Source organism: Phlebotomus argentipes, unplaced genomic scaffold (genome assembly GCF_947086385.1).
Source record: "Phlebotomus argentipes unplaced genomic scaffold, Phlebotomus argentipes genome assembly scaffold_18, whole genome shotgun sequence".
Classification (NCBI taxonomy): domain Eukaryota; kingdom Metazoa; phylum Arthropoda; class Insecta; order Diptera; family Psychodidae; genus Phlebotomus; species Phlebotomus argentipes.
Window position 1 is genome coordinate 15,857,383 of NW_026776177.1, and position 24,085 is coordinate 15,881,467.

Genomic DNA, 24,085 nt, shown 5'->3' on the forward strand with positions numbered 1-24,085 from the left:
TCGCTATATTATTTATGAAGCTAAGAAGTAACCAAAAGAAAGAAAGAAAAACATTTTTACTTTATAATGCATTCCCCATCGGCATTTTTTCACATTACATAAATAGTATATTTCTTTTTCTCTTTTCTTTTTCAATAATCTCTCTGTCCCTCACTAAGCTAGTTAATAAATGGGCAAGACATTGACATGAAATTATTATCATCTACGAAGAATCATTTTTATCATTGGCTTTACATTACGTTTTAATCCACTTACTTCAATTTGATGAAGAAATAATCTATGATTAACTTGATTTTTTCTGCCTTTCCATACAGTTTCGGTGGAAATTTTCTCCCCATAATCATTTATCATTCATTGTCATTTTTTCACATTGCACAACACACAAAAATCGCCTTTTGCCACATTTTCACGGAAACCCCTAGTATTTAACTTCTAAATAATGCCATTTCGCTGTTCATTGAAATCTCTTCAGGGGGGAAAAATCATGGAAATTTGCCCACAATACATAATCTCTTAAGAATTCTTCTCGAAATTTAGTGAATATTTTCTGGTTTTTCAATTAAGAATGAGAGTTTGATACATTTGAATTGAGTACCTACATTCTTGTATAAATGCAAGTTCTCTAGTTTGTAATTTGAAGTAGTAAAGATGAATATCTTATATAGTAGATTCTGTATGCTTTCGAGAAGAACCCCCTATCATTAATCAGCCCTACTCAGGTGAGCTGCTCCTTCGCATCACGTAGTTCCTGCACGGTGTGCTGTAGTTGTCCATGGGAGGATTCCCTGTGCGCTCAATGTATTTGGGTGAGTAATCGTGTGTCCCACCAACGGTGTGTCTCCGTCTGATGGAGCGGTTGTCATACCGTCTGTGGTGTCCCTTCGTCTCCTGCGAGTGCCTCTTCTTGTTGATATTCTTGTCAGTCTTCTCATCTTTGGTCAGTGGCACACGATTGATCACCCGATGATTCACATGACAGCAACACTCGCCACCCTTCTGCTGGCTCTTGTAGTTCAGCGATAGCGACCGATTCATCTTGGTGGTGTTTCTCTCCAAATTGGTCAGAATGCGATTCATCTTGCGCAACACCTCAGAATCAATATGAATGGGGATGCTCGTGGTGGAAGTGTCTGTGTCTCCAGACGATGACGATGATGATGATGATGACGACGTGGACACATCGTCATCCACAGACTTGCCAACTGTTGGCTCCGGATCCTTCTTCGCTGTCGGTGCTTTGTGCTTCACCATCTCGCGCTGCAGAGGCTTCATCTTCACCGACAACAAAGATCTCTCCGGAGACTCATCAGCATACGGCAAATTGTCCCCAATACTGAGCGCTTGACTCCTCAGAGGAGCGTCAACTTCACTGCTATCCTGAGTGGACGAGTCCAATGAACACCGCAGAGATTTCAATTTGTTGTCCAGGGCAATTGTTACTGTATTTAAGGACATTGATCCTGCAAAAGACATAAAATCCATTACCATCTCCCTCTTCTCAACCATCACAAAATCGTTTAATGAGCTTCACACGATCTAATGTCTATAGAGAGTTTGACTTTTGACGCAAATGCTTGTCAGTAATGGGATTATTTTCAAAAGAAAGCACAATTAGAGTTCGCAGCATAAAAGCGAAAATGTATTGTTTTAATAGGAATTTTTTGTATTATAAACTGTGGTGATGAAGAATTGCTCATGGCTAAGTACTTGTTTTCATGTTTAATAGAGCCAAAAAAAGAAATAAAAATCAAAACTGTTATTAGACGCATTCATCACGTCTATTCACCTGCGTCCACTGAATACATTCTTGTGGCAAATTGGCTTTTTGTGATGATCTACTCAATCTCAGACGAAATACTTTATTCCGGCTACACTGAAGTCCTAATATAATAATTTTGATGTATTCTTTACACAACATCCAATCATATAATTCATCATCTATTCTACCTAATTTTCATCAAAAATATTACTTATTCTTCTTTTCTCTTCATTGATTTCATAAAAGATGAGAAGGCAACTTACCATTTTCAACAAATGTGGAATCATTTGAATCGTCTTCTGATAATCTGTGCTTCAAACTTTCCAATTCCTTCGTTGATTCTATATGTTGAAGTGCTGATGCGGTGTCTTTCGATTCGGTGGACTGAAAGATGTAAAGAAATTCAATTAATTCCCATAATTTTCCACTTGAAATGCTTCATTTAAATATATTTACAGTGTTGCTATCCAGAGATAGATTATCTGGCGTTCCCGTGGAAAGAACTGTTTTTCTCGTTGTAGATTTTCTTATTTTTCTATTCGCTGCTTGTACAATACTGGCCACAAATCTAGAGCTATACTCTTTCTCTTTAAATGCTGTAATGTACAAAAACAACACACATTTAAACCTCTATTCAGAATCATGCCATTCTCCAGTCACTCACGTTCAATTTTGGCAACATTATCGAGTAGTAAGTTGGTTGTCGGTGCGTCCAATTCCTTATGGGCCTCCGTGGGTGTGGGGAGTTCAGCTACATCGGGAATGGGATCCTTCTCAAAGAAGTATCCGTAGTGCGTCACAAGAGATTCGACAATTCGACACTGATGCTTCATGTCCTTTACTGCAGTTTCCAATGTTTCATTCGATGATCGCACAATCGATGGCCCGAATATGATTGCCAAATTCTTTGGCTCCATCAAATTCACCATACAATTCTGGCTCACACGATGAAGATGTCGAATGAGATGCTTCATTGTTTCATAACTATAAGGCGGCAAAGCCTCTAGAAGATTCTTCAATTCAGACATTCTGAAATACAATTCAATTCCAATTTTAGTGAGAAAATTTACTAGAGTCAAACATGTTTAGGAATCCACCTCAATCTTCCACTCTTCTTGTCAGCATTGATGAAACTCGGGTAAATTTCAGTGTGCAGCAGAGGTTCAGGCAAATTACGGATAAATGCCTTCAAGAGGCTGGAGACAACATTGACATCTTCCCATTTTGGATCCATCAGAGTCGCATCATCAAATCCTCTGTTCACTTGCTCAGTTAGTGCCGAAATTGCTGCTGTATTGCCAGGTATACGATAAATACCAACAATATCGAGGCCTTTTTGCTCAACAATTGACGTACATCGTGCAACGAGGAAAGGGACAAATTCATTCTCCTCAGACTGAAAGACAAAATGTCACAGTAAAGAGCCTGCAGTAGATTTTTCCATCACAATTTATAACTCACCGGAACACAATGAGAGAGAGGTACACCAATCGACGCTCCTTCTGGGAAGGTTGGATAACTGCCCTGACCTGCAGTGGGTTGTCCCTGAATTTTCCTCAATTGCCTCGCCACGAGACCCTTCCACGTCTTAGGTTTCGGTGATCCACCCTCCTTGTCGCTCAAGTCCTTCTGTCCTCCACTCCCGGACGCTGCACTGGGCACAGTTATGTTCAATTGCTGTGGCGTCTTCCGGCTCTTTGTCACTGGAGACTGTCCAGACGGTGATCTGGATCCCAAATAGTATTTCTTCGACGTTGTCGAGCCACTCTTTGCACCAGAACTCTCATCACTAGTCGCTGACGGTGTCTGAATGGTCTTAATAGCGGCCACACTCTGCGGTTCAGCAATCTGACTGCCCACATCGCCAAGAACACAATCCTGAAAGATGTTATGAAATATGATGTAAAATCACTGTGTTTGGAGATGCTTTGACACACGAGACGTACAATAACCTTTGAAATTTTCACATATTTCTTTACAATACTCTTCAATTTCCTACTAGTCAACACATAAAAGTCACTTGCTAGCATTTTATCTCTTTCAACTGAGAAATCCATCAAATTACAATTATTTTCCAAGAGTACAAAATTACGGAACAAAAATCACATGATGAAATGAAGTGTGTTTTCGGTTTGCTTGCTTTCAATTAACTCCCTCTTACGAAACACCACAAAAATATCCACCGATAACGTATCGCATTCTTATTTGCATTCACAAGTCACCGAATTAAGTGTCGCAGCGAATATGGGTGGAAATCATTAAAAATTTGTAATAAAATTCTAATGCATTGTTTAATTAAGAACCATTTTTTTCTCTTTCATCTCCTTATAAGAAGATGCTATGGAAAATCCATAACTAGAGTAGTGTCGAAGCAATTGTTGAAGAAAGTTTATCAATATGACTAAGCGAATCTTCCCGGTGGTACTAATTCTTATATCTTTCATTGCTCACCATTCATTTGCAATCGATGGTGTGGAGAGAGAAAGCAATACTTTAAGTTCAGGTAATTCACTGTTTATCAATCAAGAGATTCTATACGATACTAAAGTAACAATGCATGAGATATGAACACAAAATCCCACAAGGGCGCTTTATCAGGGAACTTGCAGAATCAGCTGTAGTGAGAATAGAAGCTGAACAAAATCAAATGGAGAATCAAGATAAAGACATCGATGAAAACTCATTAGCTCATATATCGGAAATTCTAAGTAAGGACTGAAGGTTTATCTTGACCAACTGTCGTGAGACGAACACATTTTCCCATTTCAGAAAAACTGTGCGAGTCCCTGGCACCCGCAGGCGTAGTACATCGTTGGATACAACAAATGACCCTTCTAATCGCAAGAATAGCAAATCTATTCGAACAAGAACTCTGGTAATTTACCTTCTTCAGAAGCATTTCCGGAACACAAACTGATTGCAACAAATCTCTCCAAAGATTCATCTCGTAATTATTTTCAGATTGAAGAAGCAATTCAGTGGGTCCAAGCGGAGAGAAGGTTGTGATTTGTGTTGATGGAACCGATATCAGCCTGAAGACGTGCTTCCTCTTCGCATAATTGGCATCGGTCACATTGAAATTTTTCAAATCCAATACACCAAGATTCTGTAAGCACAAGATCAATCAGTTAACATTAAATGAATCTTAAGAAATATCGATAATACATTTACCTGATTCGGTTTTCCCTCTCGTTGTATCATCATCTTGAGTTTGTTGCCTCTCAGCTCTGCCCAGATATTCTTCCACGACCGATCATGTGACTTCTTCCCATCAATTATTGTGATTTTTACTTGGAGGTTCCCTGCATGAGATTCACCACCAATGTCCAGTAAATTCGAGTCTCTCCTCTGAGCGGATGAATAGAGGAGTATTCCCAGATCTTCACTCACTCGCTGGCTGCTTCGACGGGTGGACGGCGATGACGGTGACTTATCGTCATCCAACACGTCCGACGGCATCGATGAGTAGCTCGTGGTGTCCGTCACCTGGTCACTGTGGAGTGATCCTTCATTGGCCGTGGCTCTCAAATACGATATTCGTCTCACGCGCCGCTCCTCGTCATCCAAACTAATTGCACACTTTGCCGGTCTCATGGTGACCACATCACCACCATCCGTCACCCTTTCTACACTCCTGTACGGCGATGACGCAGAGTCGCGATCACTTGGCAGCAGGCCATTTCGCGGGAGTCTGCGACTGAGATCTGAATGATCTAAGCTCACTGATCTGTCGCGTTCCTCAGACGAGCCAATCTGCTCGAACTCCTTCTTTCTGTGCGCCACATTGGGTATCGCCACTTTGTTGTTCAGGCGACTCAACTCACTTTTGTACAACTGCGTGCGGTCAAGAAAATTTCCATCTGGCGACAATGGTCGTCCTGATTCGAACATCTTCGTCCTCTCTGACACAATATGCAGTCCCGGATGGGACACTAGGCTGTACTCTTCCTTTGGGCGAGCACCATTGTCACTGGCAAAGAATTGCTCACGTGTCAACTTCTTGAGATCCTGCACATGGCTCACTTCATTCTCCTTATTGTTCTGTATTGGAATGAAATGATTCAATTGACCACTTGATGGGCGTCTATCACATTTTGCCAGAACAGGGCCCACTCCAGCCAACGCTACATGGTCATCCTGTGCAACCACCGACGCCGCGAGGCCTCCTTCGAAGTGTCCCGACGCATTCGGTGAATTTGTAGTCGAATGTGGAGGCCATATTTGCTTCTGCATCTTCTTAGGCCTTGCATAGAACTCCCTCTGCTTCACACTCATCTCAGACGCCTTGGGAACACTGACCTCCAGTGAAGGTGGTGGAGAGACCCAGGGAAACAGGGGTTGCTGGTTGGGACGCCTGAGGAACTCCTCTTTCTGCTCAAAAGTCTTCTTCAGGCGCATCATTATGGCATTATCTGTGAGCTCTTTAATCGTTGACGTAGTGGAGTTGGACAATTGAGAATCATATGATGAGACAGTTGTTGAGGATACGGTTGACAATTGAGATTCACGACGATTTGCTGTTTTGCCACCATCGCCACTGTACAGTGGATTGTACACCACTTCCGATGGTTCATGAGATCGATACACACTTGTTAATTGTCCAGGTGGTTGATATGTCTGAAAATACATCTGCGATTCGTAGCTTCCGACTGGATATGGTTGTCTGGGATAAAATGACGACACTTCGGTCTGATGACTGTGTGCATTTGTTGCTCGAGGACGCTGATTTGTTTCCGGATTATGAGCTGTTTCACTGAAAAACTACACACATGGCCATTAGAAGTGTATAGAAATTTGGAGGTTGTGTCATTTTCTTACCGTCTGCAAGACGTCACATTCCTTCGGGACGACTTTGAGCGTGAGTGTTGACGGGATTTGTTGGATTATCGAGACAACATGTGGATAAGACATTCCGCCAACTGCAATTCCATTCACAGTCAACAGGCGATCACCCGTTTGCAGACCAGCCACATGGGCAGGCCCATTCGCGCGAACCTCCTTCACGAAGACTGTATCCATGGGCTCCGTCACTTGGAACGTTGACTGGTCATTTCTCACTGGGTCCTAAACACATATATATATTGTTTTACTGGCAAATCTTATCAGTTATTTAACAAAGAATTCATTCTCAAGTCTTCCCAAGGCTAACAATTGCGCTATTAGTCACACTATTGTAGGTACTTAGACAAAAAAATTAAATAATAATGACACTATTTAGGAAAGATTCTCTTCAAATTTCTTAATTCCAAACTTGCAAATCACTTCTTTCAGTGTCTGTCAGTAACCACAAACACCAAATTAGAGACCTTTTTTGCCACAGCAATTTTCTCAGGCTAATATCTCAAAAACAGGAAATGAATGTGTATTCCACACTAGAGAGCGCAATGAAATTATTCATGTACACAACAATGCCAAATAACTTCCTTAGAGACTTTTCTTCTTACATTTGCATCTGGTGGATAAACAATAAAGTGTCTCAGAGTGAAGCCAAACCCGTGATTTTCCTGCCGTCGAATCACCACTGTTTTGGGTATTATTATCTGAAAAAGCAACAGAGAAGAAAGAAAAGAGACAATGAGGGGAAATAACACTCTTTTCTCCTATTAACCAGTTAGACATTAGCACAGTACACATTTTGTGGTATTACTCATGCCCTCTTTCCTCAAATTACGCATACCTGATTAGGTTTTGGTGGCATATTCATCAATGGTCGCTGCTTATCACTCCCCGGGCAATTCTGATGTGACTGCTTGAGGGCCGCTCCACCACTCGATCGTGATGCAACAACACCAACTCGATCGGCCATTGGCGAAACCGGAGGATTTCCACTATGTGATCACGCGAAAAGAGAGAAAAGAGAAGAATTTTTTTTCTCTTCATACACTTCTTCTTGCCTCCTTCCTTCACTCATGCTCATCTCGAAATGTTTAATTTCCAAAGTCCATAATAAAAATGGCAAAAGGCCAAATTTCGGCCACTTTAGCCCGTGTTACGCCGGTGTGTTTCGCTTAATATTTTAATTTTATACTTTTCTCTCCCCATCTCAGCTTGCGCTCTCCTTCACACATGCCTTCTTGCGCCCCACACGATCACGTGAATCTATTGGAAAGATCGCGATCTCCCAGTCAATCGAGTTCGACTTTTTTCCCCTTCATCATTCCCCAAATCAGAGCAATTGAGATCTTATCTTGCCCATATCGGCATCATCTTCGTGTCTTCCACCATTTCGTCACGCCTCCCAAACGAGATTTTGCATTTTTTGCCATAAAGATTTTCTCAGCAATATTTAGCGAGAATTGACGGAATCCTCAACAATGAAGTGTTAATTCTTTTTATTACCTATACTGTTTGATCATCAGAAAAGAAGAAAAACACACAAGGTCTCCGAATTTCACCAAAACATCTCCATCATATGGAAAGTTTATTATGAAAGGTGTAAATTGCTGAGAGATATTGCTTGTTCCGCCAACACAGACATCTCTCACACCAAATCAAACCAGATAAGAAGAATGTACTTGATGATATCAGTAATGCAGACACTAAAAATCACCGATTTGCGATTACGGCGGCAATTTGCGATAGTAGATAATAGATTTTGGCCCAAAAATATTCTTCAAAATAGATGTGCATAAGTGCAAAACCTTGACGATTCTCTTGACAATTTTGTAATATTTTCTCGACACTGCGGTTTGGCGGGCGCACCACAGAAATTGGAAATACAACACCCTCCGTGTTTGGCACTCGCTCGAACATTCCTCATGGATTATCAAATTGAATTAGCAATGAGATGTTTTCACACTATTTCTCCTCTCTCTCTCTCTCTAAACTCATATTCTACTTCCAAATCTCATTAATTTCTCCTCACTTTTCCTCCTCGCGGGAAAAACTGATTGACGCCCGCGTTCGTGGAGTTATTTCACGCCGCAATCAACTGAAAAGGCATTCCCTTATTCACTTGCAACTCACACACTGCGCGGCAAATTAATTTATATTCAATTTTTAACCCATCTTACACGCACTTGGCGATGTGTCAATGCTTCAATCGATATTTTTGCCCGCTGAAATTAAATTTAATTTAATTTCATCCAAGGACAAAACACTTATTAACAGACACTTTACAAATTTGTATTGAAAACATCAACTCGCTGTGCGATTGTACCTTCGCTGGCGAATATCAATGGAGACGTTTTCACTCAATTAATCGCACATTTGGATTGCTCGGAGGATTTATTGAGCAATTTCGCTTAATTTTTCTCCTCCTCTCACTCTTTTTCTGTGAATGGACACACGGACGCTTCTTGCCTGAGAGAATCACTCAATTGTCGCGCTGATTGTGGCTTCGCGGACAGCAATGACGAGAAACTTTGCAATGTGCTTAGGCATTTATTCGAGGCGCGAATCACTGTACAGTAATTCTCTATACACGTCTGTAGTGCACTCAAGCGAGTTTGAAGCACAAAAGAAGTCCAATTCTGACTGATTACCCGCGGTCATTACACAAAGAGAGGTGCTCAATTGAATTGTGCAAGAGTTTCCCGTGAAGATTGTGTGGATTTTGCTCAATTAATCCCGATCTTTCGAGCCACATTCTCAAATATCATCCACTTCCAGTGTAATTTATAAATAGGAAAACAAGAGAAATCCGCCAGAAATATCATAAAAATTCCAATTAACATTCAAATTACACCTCATTGAACACGTGTTTAATTGTATTTGCTCCCCAAAATGCGGCTGTATTGGATAAACTGAGAGGCGAAAGTCTTGGTCGTTTTCATTACACAAACTCGCACCGTGTCTTCAAGCTGAGCAGTATTGCAATTATGCCAGACTATCTGTGGAATAAATTGCAAACCTTTCTTCCCTTCTATTTGCACAAGATCTTCGGATACACATTAAACTATAGCCACGATTTCGAAGCGCCGAGTAGGCTCGATTGTAGTGCAGAATCTTGCACACACGAGTCCTCTTTTTGAGCATTATGCAAACTTCCCAGCCTCTGTCTTTCCTTTTCTCTTCTCTCACTCGTGCTCTCATCTTTCTCCCCAGAGAGACGTGCTCGAGAGCACGACGGACAGAAGAGGAGCCTCAAGAATAAATAAAAATCGTGAAAATCTAAAATTAGAAATTTTTTAAGTATTTCGAGCAAATAGCGCCGATTACACGAAAAATCCTCAGAGCACCATTACTGCCCGCGGGCGTAAATATTCAAAGAGTAAATGATTTTGATTGCAATGAAGAGAGGAAAATACCGTGATGGGGCTCCCGGAGGGGGCACAGGAGGTGCTCTCTGCTCGCCCGACGAGGCAATCGTTGTCGGTGGTGTCCTCGGCGGAGGTCCGTGGACAGACAGAAGTGAATATCGCGATTTTCACTTCTCAAAATTCACTTTTTCAGAGGTGAAAATCGGGAAAATTCACTTCTGAACCCCGTCACTGAGTGAAACCCATCAATTGTCGACATACGCAGAGGGATACCGAAAAACCACACTTTCCACACAATTATCACCCAGATAACATTGTTTTTCGACGCTAGCGCAAAGCCTCAACTGATTTTACTGCACACACACGCTTAATTCATTATTATTTGGAGGAAATTTCACAAATTTATGCCAACCGAGGCGACCATATTAAAAACCCGAAAATGTCACACGAAACAATGTGAAGTTGGCTCCGAACGTCGCGAGTTGTGCACAAAATAGGCCTTTTTCGAATTTCAACTACCTGAAGAATTCAAGGAAATCGTTTGATTAGGAATTCACAGTAAGGAAAATTTAATTTGCGCCGCACTCCTTTCAGTTGGAATGCCACCTTTGTACTGAAGAAAGGTGATTTAATAAATTTCTACCTCTAATTCTATATGTTATGCATTTTTTAGTCGTGATGTGCGCTTGCGAGCGCCTTTCATACGGTGATCTTAAAAGGCCTTTCGGCATGACACTCCAGTTGGCGCGGCGCCGCTCGCATAACCACACATTGAATGGAGATAACAAATGATATTATTGTTTTTTTACGTGATTTTGTGCAATTGATTATGGATTTTCGGTTTAAGACACCAAATGCAAGCTCAGGGTCTTCAAAATTAAGTAAATATCAAAAGATTCGTCTGAAGAAACTGTCTAAAACAATTCTCCCAATTTTCCTAGATGCTCAGATTATTGGACAGGAAATTGACGAGTCCTCGGCAAAGAAATTGAAGATCCACGATGAAAGTCTACTTGAAGATATTCGATTGCTCGAAGAATTAGAGTTTAGCTTCCTCAATGACGATGACAAGTTGATACCGAGTGATGCGAAGAAGAACCACCACGAAGAGACGAATTTAAATCAGCTCTTTGATGACACGTTCCCCTTCCCAGCGCTGGAACCCAACAAGGAAGTGTTTTTCGGGCTGCCCATGAAGGTGAAGGATTTGTTTCAAGAGATTAAAGGCATCAACGAGCTTTACGATTGGCAGATCGATTGCCTGAATCTACCAGCCATTCAAATGCGAGAGAACCTCATTTACACATTGCCCACGAGCAGTGGTAAGACTCTCGTGGCCGAAATCCTGATCCTGAAGGAGTTACTGTGTCACAAGCGGAACGTGCTTTTCATCTTGCCATATGTCGCGGTGGTGAAGGAAAAGATATCTTCTCTAGCGCCCTTCGCGATCGAGTTGGATTTCCTGGTTGAGGAATATGCCGGCCGGAATGGTGAGTGTCCGCCAAGGCAGAGACGCAAGAAGAAATCCATTTATATTGCTACGATCGAGAAGAGCCTCTGCGTGATTAACAGTCTCATCGAGGCTGGGCGCCTTGGGGAAATTGGGCTGGTGGTTATTGACGAATTGCACTTGATTGGCGAGAAAGATCGCGGGACGAGGCTGGAAACAGCCATCACAAAGATTAAATACATGAATTTGGGAATTCAGATTGTGGGCATGAGCGCGACAATCGGAAATATCACGGAGATCGAGAAGTTCATGGAGGCGAGCACCTTCGCCGGAAACTTCCGTCCTGTGAAACTCACGGAATACATGAAGTGCGACAAAGATATTTACAAGGTGGATCCCAGCGATCCGGAGATGTTTGTGCCATTCAGAGTGATTGATTCCGACTACGATGAGCAGAAGTTGAAGATTGATCCTGATCACCTGGGAAAATTGGTGATGGAAGTCTCTCCGCAGGTAATATTGATTATTTCTCTACGATCTTAGACTAATTCTGTTCCTATTCCCAGGATGGAGTGCTAATTTTCTGTCCCACTCGCCAGAATTGTGAAAATGTGGCACGTCTTCTTACAAACGTGATATCAAAGGACTTTCTTGAGGATCACAAGCAAGAGAAAAAGAAGCTGCTTGATAACATGAAGACATACTTTGAGTATATATGTCCCATTCTACAGCGAACCATTCCTTATGGCATAGCTTATCATCATTCAGGACTCGTGGCAGAAGAAAGGCGTTTTCTGGAGGAAGCCTTCCTCGCAGGCACGCTTTGTGTGATTTGTTGCACGTCCACCTTGGCAGTGGGTGTGAATTTACCGGCAAGAAGAGTTATTCTGCGATCTCCATACATTGGACGGGACTTTCTCACGAAGAGTCGATACAAGCAAATGGTTGGAAGGGCAGGACGCGTCGGAATGAGTTCCGGCGAGGGTGACAGTATTATCATTCTCAAGGCTCGTGACAAATCTCTTGCGCACGATCTTTTCCATGCTCCCATGGACAATGCAAAATCTTCGATGCATCTGTGTGAGTTTCGCGGTCTCAGCAATCTCATCCTGAGTGCGATCAGCCTCGGCATGGCCACGACATGCCGTGAACTAAAAGCATTAGCCTCGATGACTCTCCTGAACGTTCAGGCCAATGAATTTAATGTGATGATGTCTACTGAAGTGGAGAAGATCGTCAAGAAATTCTACAAGCTTAAGGCACTCTGGATCAAACAAGAAACCGTTCCTCTTGATTGCACCATCAAGATAGTTACCACACAGCAGGTTCAAATTGGCAATTCTCCGGTGCAGAGGAGACAAATTGTGATAAAAAATTCCTCTCAGTTGGAGATCAGCAACGTGGGTAAAGCCGCTGTGGCTGCTTGTATCGATCTTCACGAAGCTGAGAAGCTGTACGCAGAACTGAAGAAAGTTCAAATGGGTCTTGTCTTGGTAGACTATTTGCACCTTCTCTACATTGTCACGCCATCCGACTTGGACATTCAAATGGATCCAATGATTTTCTGTGATGAGGTGAAGAGCTTTCTTTACATAATTTTAGAACAAGATGGCTTATTTCTTGCATATTTCTAATTGTAGTATCTGAAATTGAGCCCTGATCAAGTCCATACCGCCCACACTATTGGAATCACTGAGGGTATGGTGATGGGTATAAGATGTGGCAAGAAGTATAATGTAAGTTTTCTCCTTTCATCCTGTCAAATTCTTTATTATGATTGTACTACACTTCACGTATAATCGCAGGAGGATAAAATGAGAACGGTTCAACGATTCTACGTGACGCTTATCATTCAGGCCTTATGGAATTTGGAGGAAATCTACAGAGTGGCTCTCAGATTCAAGGTTACTAGAGGCATAGTGCAATCTCTAATGGGTCAAACAGCTTCCAATGCGGGTTGCATTACGCGCTTCTGTGAGCAAATGAGTGAATTCTGGGCTCTGGCATCGATTCTCTCTGTGATGGTTGAGAAATTGAGATACTGTTGCTCACCAGAACTGATTCCTCTCATGGAACTTCCTTCGGTGCAACTTGTAAGATTGTTTAATAATTTTTCCTTGTGGCAATGATTCTAATTGTTATAACATCACATTTAGATGAGAGCAAAACAACTATATGCTGCAGGATATAAAACTCTTGAACTGATTGCTCAGGCCAAACCTCAGGATTTAGTGCAAAATATTTACCATATGAGTTACAAGGCGGCAAGAGAAATCGTCTCAGCGGCGACGGTAAGTGTGATGTCTTGGTTCTACACTCATTTGGTGGATAAAATCTAATGAGAATTCCAAAAAATATTGTAGCTGTCACTAAATTTTGACGAAGACACACTGGAAGAGAAACAAGATCAGTAATTTTTTTAAGGTTCATTTCCTTTTTTTCAAGGTAATGCTGTTGGAGAAGAAGGATAACTTGCTACACGAGTTGGATGATTTGAAAATTGTTTTAAATGGCAAATGAATTACGGGAAAAACATATGAATAATTGTATATCTAATAATTTAAAAACCAATTGAATTGAAACTGTTTATACATATATAGATCTCTAAATTTTAAATTCGATAATTGTTTTATAATTATATATTTTTCAGCAGATACAATTAGGCAACATAAATTGGATTCAATATTTATATTCAGTGTGCCTTATTATACTTCCTCCCTATATGACATATACATGTTGCATGCGCATTTATATTGCATTCTCCATATAGCAATGCCTTGCAGGATAACGAGCGTGACTCTGGATAAAGGGTAGGGATATTCCTAGGATAATAGGTATGGAAGGGATGGATAATATGATTGTGGTAGGGATTCTTTGGATAAGTGAGAGAATTTCAATTGCGCGTGCGTGAGAATTCGCAGTGAGTGCAAGTGTGACTACTCTTACTGTGTGAACACTCCGGCTTCACAGTCAATCAGTTTCTTTAGGACTCTGTTCCAGGAATTTTTTATCTAATCCCTTTCCACCTCAATCACACTCAATTTTCCCTCACACATCTGTATTTCTTCACAGAGGCACTTCTCATGGGATTTTAGCGCTCAATGGAATTCAGATGTGAATGATCAGAATCATCGCTTTTAGCAGTAGCGCATAAAACGACTTAAATCAGAGAATATTTCAGTTAGAATTATATAAAAATTAGTATCCAAATTTGGGGTAAAACAAACCTTTTGAGTTAATGCAATTATTAATCAGCAGGTTTGCTGAAACCGTGTAGAGTTTTTTAGCGTGGGTCAAAAATTGCACCTCTGCTCATGGTTGGGAGCAGAATATGTCTTTTGCGACTTTATCGCGGGAAAACATAAATCCCTCTTCCTTTTTGCGGGCCGGATGTATGTTACGGGCGGAGGACGCGGTGTGGGAGTCATATCGTTTGCATGGGAATGTGGAGCTGAATCTTCACAGCTTCTGGTACCAGTATCTGTGCACCATGCTGAAATGGGTGGCGCGATAAATATTGGAATGACACCGAAAAAGTGCCGTGAAAGAGAGAATTCAACAATCTCTGTTGACTTACTATCTCCTTCCTTGGGTTTCACTTTATGTGAAGGAAAGAAATTTTTTCTGAAGAATATTTTTTCTGTCCCCCAGAGATGATAGCATCCCATAAATTGCCCTCTCTGTACCTCATCGCAATCCCTCGTCCTTGGGCGCTGTTATTGTCATTTTGATTCACGAAGAGCCCCACAATACGGAAAGTAGCATTTCTCCAACTTTTCCCCATTCGCCAGATTACAAGTTTTTCCCTTTTGGGGCGCCGCACTTGGTGTGAGTGCATGAAGGGAAAATATGAATATCAGCATAATCTTATGGGCATATCATGTACTTTACGACAATATTCGTTTGAATAAATCGTTCTACATGTTTTTCACTCGCTGTGCCAAATCCTTCCTCACTCCTCTGCCTTTGCGCCATAATTTGCATAATCACAAAATGTGAATCAATTTCCATGTACACGACCGAACAAGGGGGAGAATTACAAGAAAAGTGACAATTTCATCCAAACAAATTGCTATTTATAGCCTCAATTAAGCTATTAGTTAACTATGCTTGGGGAGGAGACTTGCTACACCGCACTTACATTTTGTGATTTCTCATCGTGCATCAATTTGCATGATCCGCTGGCAGAGTTGAGCGATTCTACTTGCAAGGAGAATCATTTTCCGGAAGCAAAGTAAAACATATTCTCTTTCATACTTAGATGAACTTTTCAAATTCAACACAATATAGTTTGGCGGTTATTGATATTTGAGGAATTTCTTTTCCTCTCGGGATTTACTTTAATCTTGAAGTCTTAGCGTAGCTGGCGAAAGTTTTAGCACTTTCCTGCCGTTGAAAAGTTATTTGATGTGAAGTGGATCTATTCACAGTGGGGAAATTTCATCTTTTGCCGTACACTTTAGAGTTAGAATGGAGTGTGAGGATAAAGTTAAATAAGTTAAACTGTTGAGTTTTTTTTTCATTCAACTATTCTCTACTTTATCCGTAAGATTGAGTTAATTTGGAGTTGTTGTATTTTTTTTCTTCTTCTATAGCACCACCGCGAACAGTGAAGGGTGAACAGAGTGCATGGGAGGTGTAAGAAAGTTTTTCAATTTATTTAACGACTTCCCAACTAACAATAGGTGATATATTATTGTAATTGCTGTTTTAAGAATCGGCACGTGACGAAATGAAAGCATTTTCTTTGCAACTCCCTTTCAATTGTAAGTTTGTCGGAAAGTCGGGAGAAATTTCAAAAGCGATCCCCAAATTGATTTCAGAGCAATGGAGTCAGCAGAGTCTCTGCCAAATTGTTGGTGGCAGTAAAAATATATTTTATTTTATTATATCACAATCAAAATGCTGCTATTTTACTTGCTATTTCCATAGCAAATTGCAAAGACAAGAGTATTCTCTGGAAAACGTATTTCAATATTTTTACAACATCCCGAGTATTTTTCTCGGGAATACTCATAGATTTTCTTTTGCTCGCTGGATACACGTTCATTTCTCCAAGGAGTGTAATTTCAATTTAACTTTCATTTAAGAATAAATTTCTGTGGATTTGTTTTGCAAATATTTGAAGAATTTTCTCACACCCAACACGAAAACGCCACGAAATTGCCTTCTGCCCCAAAATTGTGCTCCGGCGTGTGAATATAAATTTTGTGCTGAGTATTTTTTTCACCCACTTTCTGTGGGTGAATTCTTGTGAGGGCCAAATTGTTGCTATGAAATCTGCTGAAGAGAGATGCGAAATGGTGCGAAATTGGCTAAAAATGAGTAGTTTATTGGATGGCTTTTCTGCTACAATACCACAAATTCATTAGCACGTTCCACAAAAGGTTTAATTAAACCAATTCTGGCGAATTAGACGTAATCTTGAGACAATTCCGTCGAAGACATTTCAAGTTTCTTCACAGACATTCACATGTAAGACAAAACATTAAATGTTATGCTTGAATACTGAGCAAGTTCCTCCTTCTGCATTCCTCTTCCGACCTCCCCTTTCGTCATCTTGCGCTCTTCCCAAGATGTATGATTAATTATTCTGTTAGTGTGTGCCAGTGCGGCGTGAGCTGGGGGTGGAATTGGATGGGGATTCTGTGTGAATTCCGACGCGATGGTGAACTTTTCAAGGGGGTGTGGGTGGATATTCCTGAATTGCAGATTTAATTTGAATGAATCAGTCTCTCCAGCCACCTCTTGCTTATTCCATTTGCGCCACTGCTACAATCAAATTTCATGAGACTGAGGATGAGGAATCTTCAGCGCGAACTTTCCATCTCCCAGGCAATTCGATGAAGCATGAAATGCTTCATTATCCCTCCACATTTATACAGCTTGACATAGATGCTTCAGCAGTTTTCATTATTCGCATCTCATTTAGTGTCTGACTTTCTATAAGATATTTTTCCAAAGTGCGAAGATAGACAAAAATATGGTGCGTTGCCGAAGAGATAATATTCCGAGAGAAATTTCTTGCGCGATCGCAAGACAGAACATATGAAGCGATGATTGGCATCTCAATAGGGGTGGGTTAACGGAGAGATAACTCAATGGTGGGTTACAGAATAGTCTGGAAACTTGACACCATTTCATTTCATCTGCAGACGCCTTTCATTTATTATTTGATGGATGGAGAATTCAGAATTCCAACATCTCCTCGTATTTTGCCTTGGCAATTAAAATGGAGTTTTTGGGGAAATTTCTGTGTGCCTCAAGATATCCGAGGAATTCTCCAAGTCACTTTCTGAAATTCGTTTTTAATTAATGATCTTCATTCAAATACTCTCCACTGAAATGTGTGCGCAATTGTACTGCTACAGTTGAAGATGCAAAAATTGTTTTATTGCAAAAGTCCTTTTCACTTTATTTTTAAATCAATAAATTACACAATGAGGAAATATTTTATTTCACAAGGCTTTTCGTTCCTTCTGTTTGTCTCTATTCATGTGTTATCTTTTCTCTCAGCAAATTCTATACGCCTCCGTTTATTCATTTTCTCTTTGTCCAATCGTGCTGAAATATTTTTCCTTCTCGAATTTTGTACACACAAAGAAGGGGCGAATAAGCGGAAGTTTTTCGTGGGAGACAAAAAAATATGGAGAAAAATCACGTTCATCGTATCGATGAATAGATATTCTTATCAGGGGAAATTCGATAAGGATATGATGGTTTAGATGGGAATGTAAATATTTTGACAAGAATACAAATTTTCCCTTCATAGTGCTCTCATCCCTCGAGGACGAAGCATTCCATCCAATATTTGGGACATGGGGAGTTTATTAAATTTGGGATACACCCCGAGCATGAGTGTGGTTTGTTTAATCTAATGTTTGAATATATTTTCCAGCTATTGTGGAGGAGTATAACGTTGAAAATTATTCATTTAGCAATGAAGTTTTCCATGCCACAAAAAGCATCCACACAATGACACGGAGTCAGACAGATTTCTGAAAAAGGTCAACCCCATCCCTTGAGCGTCTCGTGTGGATTTTCCACGATTCACTCTTGAGGACGCATAGAAATAAAACATTTAAACTAGTTATGTGAATTTGACTTTGTATCATCCATTCCATGTGCTTCGTGTAAAGTGTTGTTTTCTTCAAATAAACGCCACAAACATATAACAAATACACATAGTATCCATGGTATATATGTATTTCAGCGTATGAAATAAATCCTCTCAATGGGAATCATCTCTCTGAAACATATTTTCCCATAGAGTACATGTTGTATATTTTATATAAATCAGAAGAGAGAATTTTGCCTAAAAATGGGTGGAAATGATTCCGTGAAAAGAGGTTTTCAGCTCAACATAAACTACATAAAATTCCATGTCCTTCCGTTTATTCCACAATTTTCCAGCATGACTGCTCGCGCTACTATCCCATTTAAACTTTTGCGCCGATTGTCCGTTCATACATATGTATGTGGGTGAACAGAAAATGCAAAATGTAGAAAAAAAATGCAGTGTTTAGATTAATCTGTGCCAACGTAGAATGAAACGATTGACTGCAACTCTTCAGGCACCAAAATCTAGTTTAAATTGGCAAAGTACATTGAAATGCGGGCGAGAAGTGAAAATTTATCCATACCAACGGAAAATCATCCTTTCTCTGTTACCCTGCTTTTTTTCCGCTCGCATTGATTTAATGAAGGCTCTCATGTTTATTGATAAATGTGTATATGACCGAAACGAACAGAATAATTTTCCATGTGGAAAATGAAATGTTTATTTCATTATTTCCTGGCAAGTATATTTCAGCCTGATGTTGTACTGTGCATGGCCTTTAATTTGAGTACTCTGCTTAATTGATGGATTCCATGAATTTCATTTTATTGTTTATCAAATATTACTCTTTTGTTGAATAAATAGAGAAACAGACATGTAGAATGGAAAGAATAGATCAAACAAATTGTAACTGTGAGTTCTTTAAAAATTATTGCACCCAAATTTGCATAAGAACATCTGCGGGACAGTAAATTGTAAGACATTATGCTATATACTTAGGAAGTTCACCTTGTTGTTTATGAAAGTTTCTCAAACAATGTGTGTCTCTTAAGATTAATCATATTTTCTATTTAACTTTCATTTAAAAGGTGAACTTAACTTATACTATAACAATATTTTCCTGAAACAAGCTTTATTATTAGTGCCAATTTTTTGTAGGAAATGGCCTTAATCATTAATTATACATTATCTATCTTTTACTGCTTCAAGCATCATTAAATATTCAATTGTCAATTACATTTTACAAGACATTATTCAATTTAATTGACCATGCTGTTTGTTTTCTGTTAATCATGCATATAAATAAAACAAAACACAAACTATTGCAATGTTCCTCTCTAAAGAATATTGAATTAGTTTGTCTTGTATAAATTACAATGTGTTGACTATAGACGTTAATAATTGCTTTAGAATATTGCCTTGAATATTTTCCCTCCTGAATCAATAAATATGACCTTTCTGTAATGAAACGCAAGGAGAAAAGGGAAGTCGTAATTTGTGGCTTCTGCTCTCACTGCAAATATGTATTTCTCTACATGATCAGAAAGATTTCATCAGAATTTCATTTGAAATTTGGAAATAGCAACATTTAATGTTTTATTTTACTTTCCTTTCCTCTGTTTAACAAATCAATGAATTTCAATGAATTTGCTCAAAAAATTTAGACAAACTCACATACTAATTTAGATAGCAAAAAAAAACATTTTCCAATGGCAATATCTGTGATTTCTCAATTGCATGTCTTTTCGATAAAAGTGCGGCAATTTTTGCCCATTGATTTGTCATTTCCAGTGTTATTTCCATGCATACAATTTCATGCAGGATAACATCTGCTGCATCATCGCTATGCTCAATTCTCCTCCCTGGCCATGTAACCTTTTTTTATTCAATTTCTTGTTGCTGATTGGAAAAGTAGTGCTGCAGTCTGGCTAGATACTGTGAAATCACAGTGGGAGGTTGACATGAATTTTCGCCCATACCTCCAATTCTTATTCTATATCTGGCAACTTCAATGAAATGAACATTGAAAGGACGGCAAATGTATAGAGAAACCATCGCAAGAAGAGAGAAAAGTTTGAAATGTATGAATTATCTGTTCCACCCAAAAGACCATTGAACCGCCCTCTAGTGTGTTTAAATGACATCTAAAGGGCTTCTTGAATTCACGGCCCAATTTCTTCTTTTTATGCTTCAACCACTGAAATTTATTGTTCTTTTCCTGGTCACTTGCCACTCTTCTTATTGCTCGTCAACAAATCTCATCATTTGATTTTTTTCTCCAAGTCACAAAATTGAGTAAGATGTCGTGAGGATTAAACTGTTCTAAGAATGAGATTTTATTTCAATGCTAATATTTTTCAAAAATTTATATCAGTTTGCACATTTCACGCTTGTCATCGAATTAAATCCGTAAGGTGATTCGGCATTTGTTTCCAAGTAGTAATTTCCTGTGGCATTAGTAGGTGTGGCATAGCCCATAGGTATTATATCTTCACCGGAGCACAATTCCTGTTTGTAAGCCAAAAACAAATTACACCTTTTGGCAAGAAATCCATTTTCATTTCCGGGATAAACGCTTTCAGCATAATATCGCCAAGATCTCGAGTGAGAGCACGAGAGAGAGGAGCAACCAGGCATATTCACCACTGCACCATTTGGAAAGAAGTCTACATCGCCTATTGAGTCCTTGGCGCCCAAGCCTCCGGAATTGGAGTGAATGACATCGACTAGATCAGCAACTCCGCGCTCCAGACCCCTAAGACCCCCTCCAGTATTGAAGCATACTCGAGCCGGATCAAGTCCTGTGATTCTCGGTAAGGTTTTGCCAGTTTCCTCCTTGTATATTCGCCCTATGTTACCGGCAATGTGAGCTCCTAGACTGTGACCAATCAAGTGGAGCTGCTTAATGTCAACGTTCTTGGTGAGCTCAATGATTGCTGGTGTAATGTATTCAGCAAGATCATGAGTATTCAGAGCTGACCATGAATACAAAGTTTCGATGGCGACGTGGGGATCAAATAACTACAAATTGAGTAAAACAATTAAAGATTTAAATGACCCTTGCAGCACTTGACTTACGAGAAAATTGTTATATCCCCGACATTTGTACGCTGTGTAAATGACTTCTGCCGCCTTCTGCTTCTCTTCCTGCAAGTTTGTCAGCCATCCGGTCATTAAAATAATAACTGGAGCAGTTTTGTCAAAAGCATAATGTGTCACTACATTCTTGAGTTCTGACAAATGATATGTAGTCTCTTCGATATCGTTGTAGAAAGTTATCCTAAGCTCATTGTAATCCGGCTTATGGTATTCTTTGCGGTTTAAATTACTATCTGTGTCGATAGCTAATATACAAAATATGCTGAGGGCACTTATGCCAAACCTCGTCGGTAATTCGTACAAGAATGTTACTGACATACTCAGCAATTGCTCATATGTTAATGGAAGATTTGACAATTTATCTATAACATCCCTTATTTTCTGAACACCTAACGCAGTGCTTTGCACAATGCGATCCGCAACACTTATTGCTGAACATTCAGCGTTAAAGAGTGCACAACACATTACAAATATGAGAAGAAATTTCTGTAACATTATGAATATGCTTCTTCTATTCTTCAATTAAACCACTTTGAGATAGCACTTGAATTTTTACACATTTTGAACTAAATGCCTTTGCTTCATCGGCTCTTATATATATATGAAATACGAAATCTCCCAACTTACCTTAATTTACAAGTCTATTTTCAACACCTAATTGAAAGTGATAAGAAATATTGAAAACACATAAAAGTGTTTTTCTGTGTGACGAGAAATAGAGTAATTAAAATGTAGTGAAATTCTACAGAGTACGAAACGATAGTTATAACAATATTTCAGGGATCACGTAAAAAATACCATGATGATGCAGAATAAATGGAATTTTGTGGTTCTTGCATTTAAAATTGTGTATAGTCTGCGAAAAGCATCACAAGATTACGTATGGTTAGTACAAAGTGTATTCTGAGGTACGTAAAATTCCGATTAAAGTGCATTTCCTGAGAGATACAAATTCACACAACACAACACAGAATTTCGCCATGAGAAAACACGAGAAAGCTTTCAAGTATTGTGAATGTGATGAGTACAGGCTTTCCTCGGCATTGTGTATAGCTAACAGCTGTGCAGAAATTCAACGTGACACAGAATAGCATTAGTGTGCTTATTATATCATCGTAGCATAAAAATGTGCTACTAAATTCATCATATGTAAACATTTATATAAACCTCCAACAGTATGTACTGTACGTATATATAAAAATTAAATTCGGGGTTTTCCTGTTAATGAGCATTTTTCTATATCCACTCTTCTCAACTTACTTAAGAACCAATCCTACACTAAATCACAGGAACTCTGGAGAAGTTCCACGAACGTAGTTTGGTAACTTTCTGTGTCACCTAAAGCTCTACAAAGCAGGTGAAAACTAAGAAACAATTCTATTCACCAAAGTGTATTAAATCCATGCAGAATACTGTGCAGAAAATGCGCACCGTATTATGAATCAGTGGTGGCTTTGTGCCAGTGGAGAATTGTATGTAGAATTGTCTATACACATATTTTTACTGTTAATTTTTGTATATGCAAAATATCACAAATGTTGATTTAAGTGGTACAAATGAGAAAATTCTTGCTGAAAGATGTGTACATATAAGAGAAGCTTTCTTTGTCCAAAAACAGAATTATAGTGTTAATTGGAAATTTAAATTGTCGTTCCGTTTTAATCAAGAGTACTTGTGATATTCCTAGATGGCCTTCGTTGACGAAAAATGCATGAATATGGTTGGAAAAGTGTGACAGAGGAGCTCAAACGAAAAGGGATTTCCTTCTGGAAAGTTTCACTGTGCTATTGGATTAATTCCTTTCTGCATTGTAAGGCGAAAGAGCGCACGAGAAAAGCCCCTGTGAGTTACGATTATGAGTGCTTAAGGCGTGAGACGTGCATGGGTGGGAAACTGGGGTTGTATATTAAAATGAGCTTTTGCAGAAATGCTGAGAAACGCCAAAAAGCATTTCTGCAAGAACCACCGGTGAGGTTGGACGCCAAACACGTTCCACATCACATTCCCACCTCCGCACCTTTTATTGTTTAGTGACTCGCATCTCAGCTGTGGGCAACAACTCCAGCGACTGGGGAGACACAAATTATTCCATTTGCATAGCAATTTACGAAACTTTTCTTTAATTTGCCGGCAACACGTTTACCAAAGCGGATTATCAAAGTTTCCGTCTGAGAGCAACATTAGTCACTTGTACTCCAACTTGGTCCTCGCTCTCAGCAATCTTGTTGGCCAAAAGTACTCAGGCAAATTGCTGTTGGTTGCCTCGTTTATGCTTCTGTTACACATGGTTTGTCGTCTCTCACCCTTGACTGGATGGCTCTTCGTGCTAGGAAGGTAGACAATGTAGTTCTTGACGGGCTCAAGTAGCCACGCTACCGAATCTAAATAGAAATAATTTTCCCTGCCGTCACTCTCCAAGCTTTGTCAGAGCACTAAATAGCTAAGAAGTTATGTAGAACGCTGCTAGCCAAATTTGTAGCACTTCCATGTTAAATTCACACGTAAACGACCGAAAA

The 24,085-nt window shown here is 39.7% G+C and overlaps 3 protein-coding genes and 1 long non-coding RNA gene across 5 annotated transcripts; 2 read left to right on the forward strand and 2 right to left on the reverse strand.

Moving 5' to 3' along the window:
- Window positions 1-551: 551 nt before the first annotated feature.
- LOC132259957 (rho GTPase-activating protein 21) lies at window positions 552-10,400 on the reverse strand. 2 transcript variants are annotated; one of them, XM_059757811.1, is made up of 12 exons: window positions 10,009-10,400; window positions 7,437-7,587; window positions 7,204-7,299; window positions 6,578-6,823; window positions 4,931-6,520; window positions 4,644-4,865; window positions 3,221-3,637; window positions 2,857-3,155; window positions 2,424-2,788; window positions 2,216-2,355; window positions 2,023-2,143; window positions 552-1,460 (listed from the first exon to the last, which is right to left on the reverse strand). In XM_059757811.1, exons 2-12 carry the CDS (start codon window positions 7,563-7,565, stop codon window positions 712-714), a joined length of 4,374 nt encoding a protein of 1,457 aa, XP_059613794.1. In that variant the 5' UTR covers window positions 7,566-7,587; window positions 10,009-10,400; the 3' UTR covers window positions 552-711. The 2 variants fall into 2 exon arrangements, with proteins under 2 accessions (XP_059613794.1, XP_059613796.1); XM_059757813.1 differs by lacking the exon at window positions 552-1,460 and adding an exon at window positions 1,682-1,881.
- Window positions 4,309-4,823, forward strand: LOC132259981 (uncharacterized). Its single transcript, XR_009468331.1, has 3 exons — window positions 4,309-4,467; window positions 4,529-4,634; window positions 4,721-4,823. It is a non-coding gene; the product is annotated as an uncharacterized LOC132259981 (long non-coding RNA).
- Window positions 10,401-10,723: 323 nt separating the features above from the next.
- Window positions 10,724-14,072, forward strand: LOC132260009 (helicase POLQ-like). Its single transcript, XM_059757904.1, has 7 exons — window positions 10,724-10,841; window positions 10,902-11,923; window positions 11,977-12,984; window positions 13,051-13,146; window positions 13,216-13,503; window positions 13,567-13,701; window positions 13,856-14,072. Exons 1-7 carry the CDS (start codon window positions 10,736-10,738, stop codon window positions 13,928-13,930), a joined length of 2,730 nt encoding a protein of 909 aa, XP_059613887.1. The 5' UTR covers window positions 10,724-10,735; the 3' UTR covers window positions 13,931-14,072.
- A 6,601-nt stretch (window positions 14,073-20,673) lies between these two features.
- LOC132259236 (vitellogenin-2-like) lies at window positions 20,674-21,644 on the reverse strand. The gene is made up of 2 exons (XM_059756794.1): window positions 21,549-21,644; window positions 20,674-21,491 (listed from the first exon to the last, which is right to left on the reverse strand). Exons 1-2 carry the CDS (start codon window positions 21,642-21,644, stop codon window positions 20,841-20,843), a joined length of 747 nt encoding a protein of 248 aa, XP_059612777.1. The 3' UTR covers window positions 20,674-20,840.
- Between the last annotated feature and the right edge of the window lie 2,441 nt (window positions 21,645-24,085).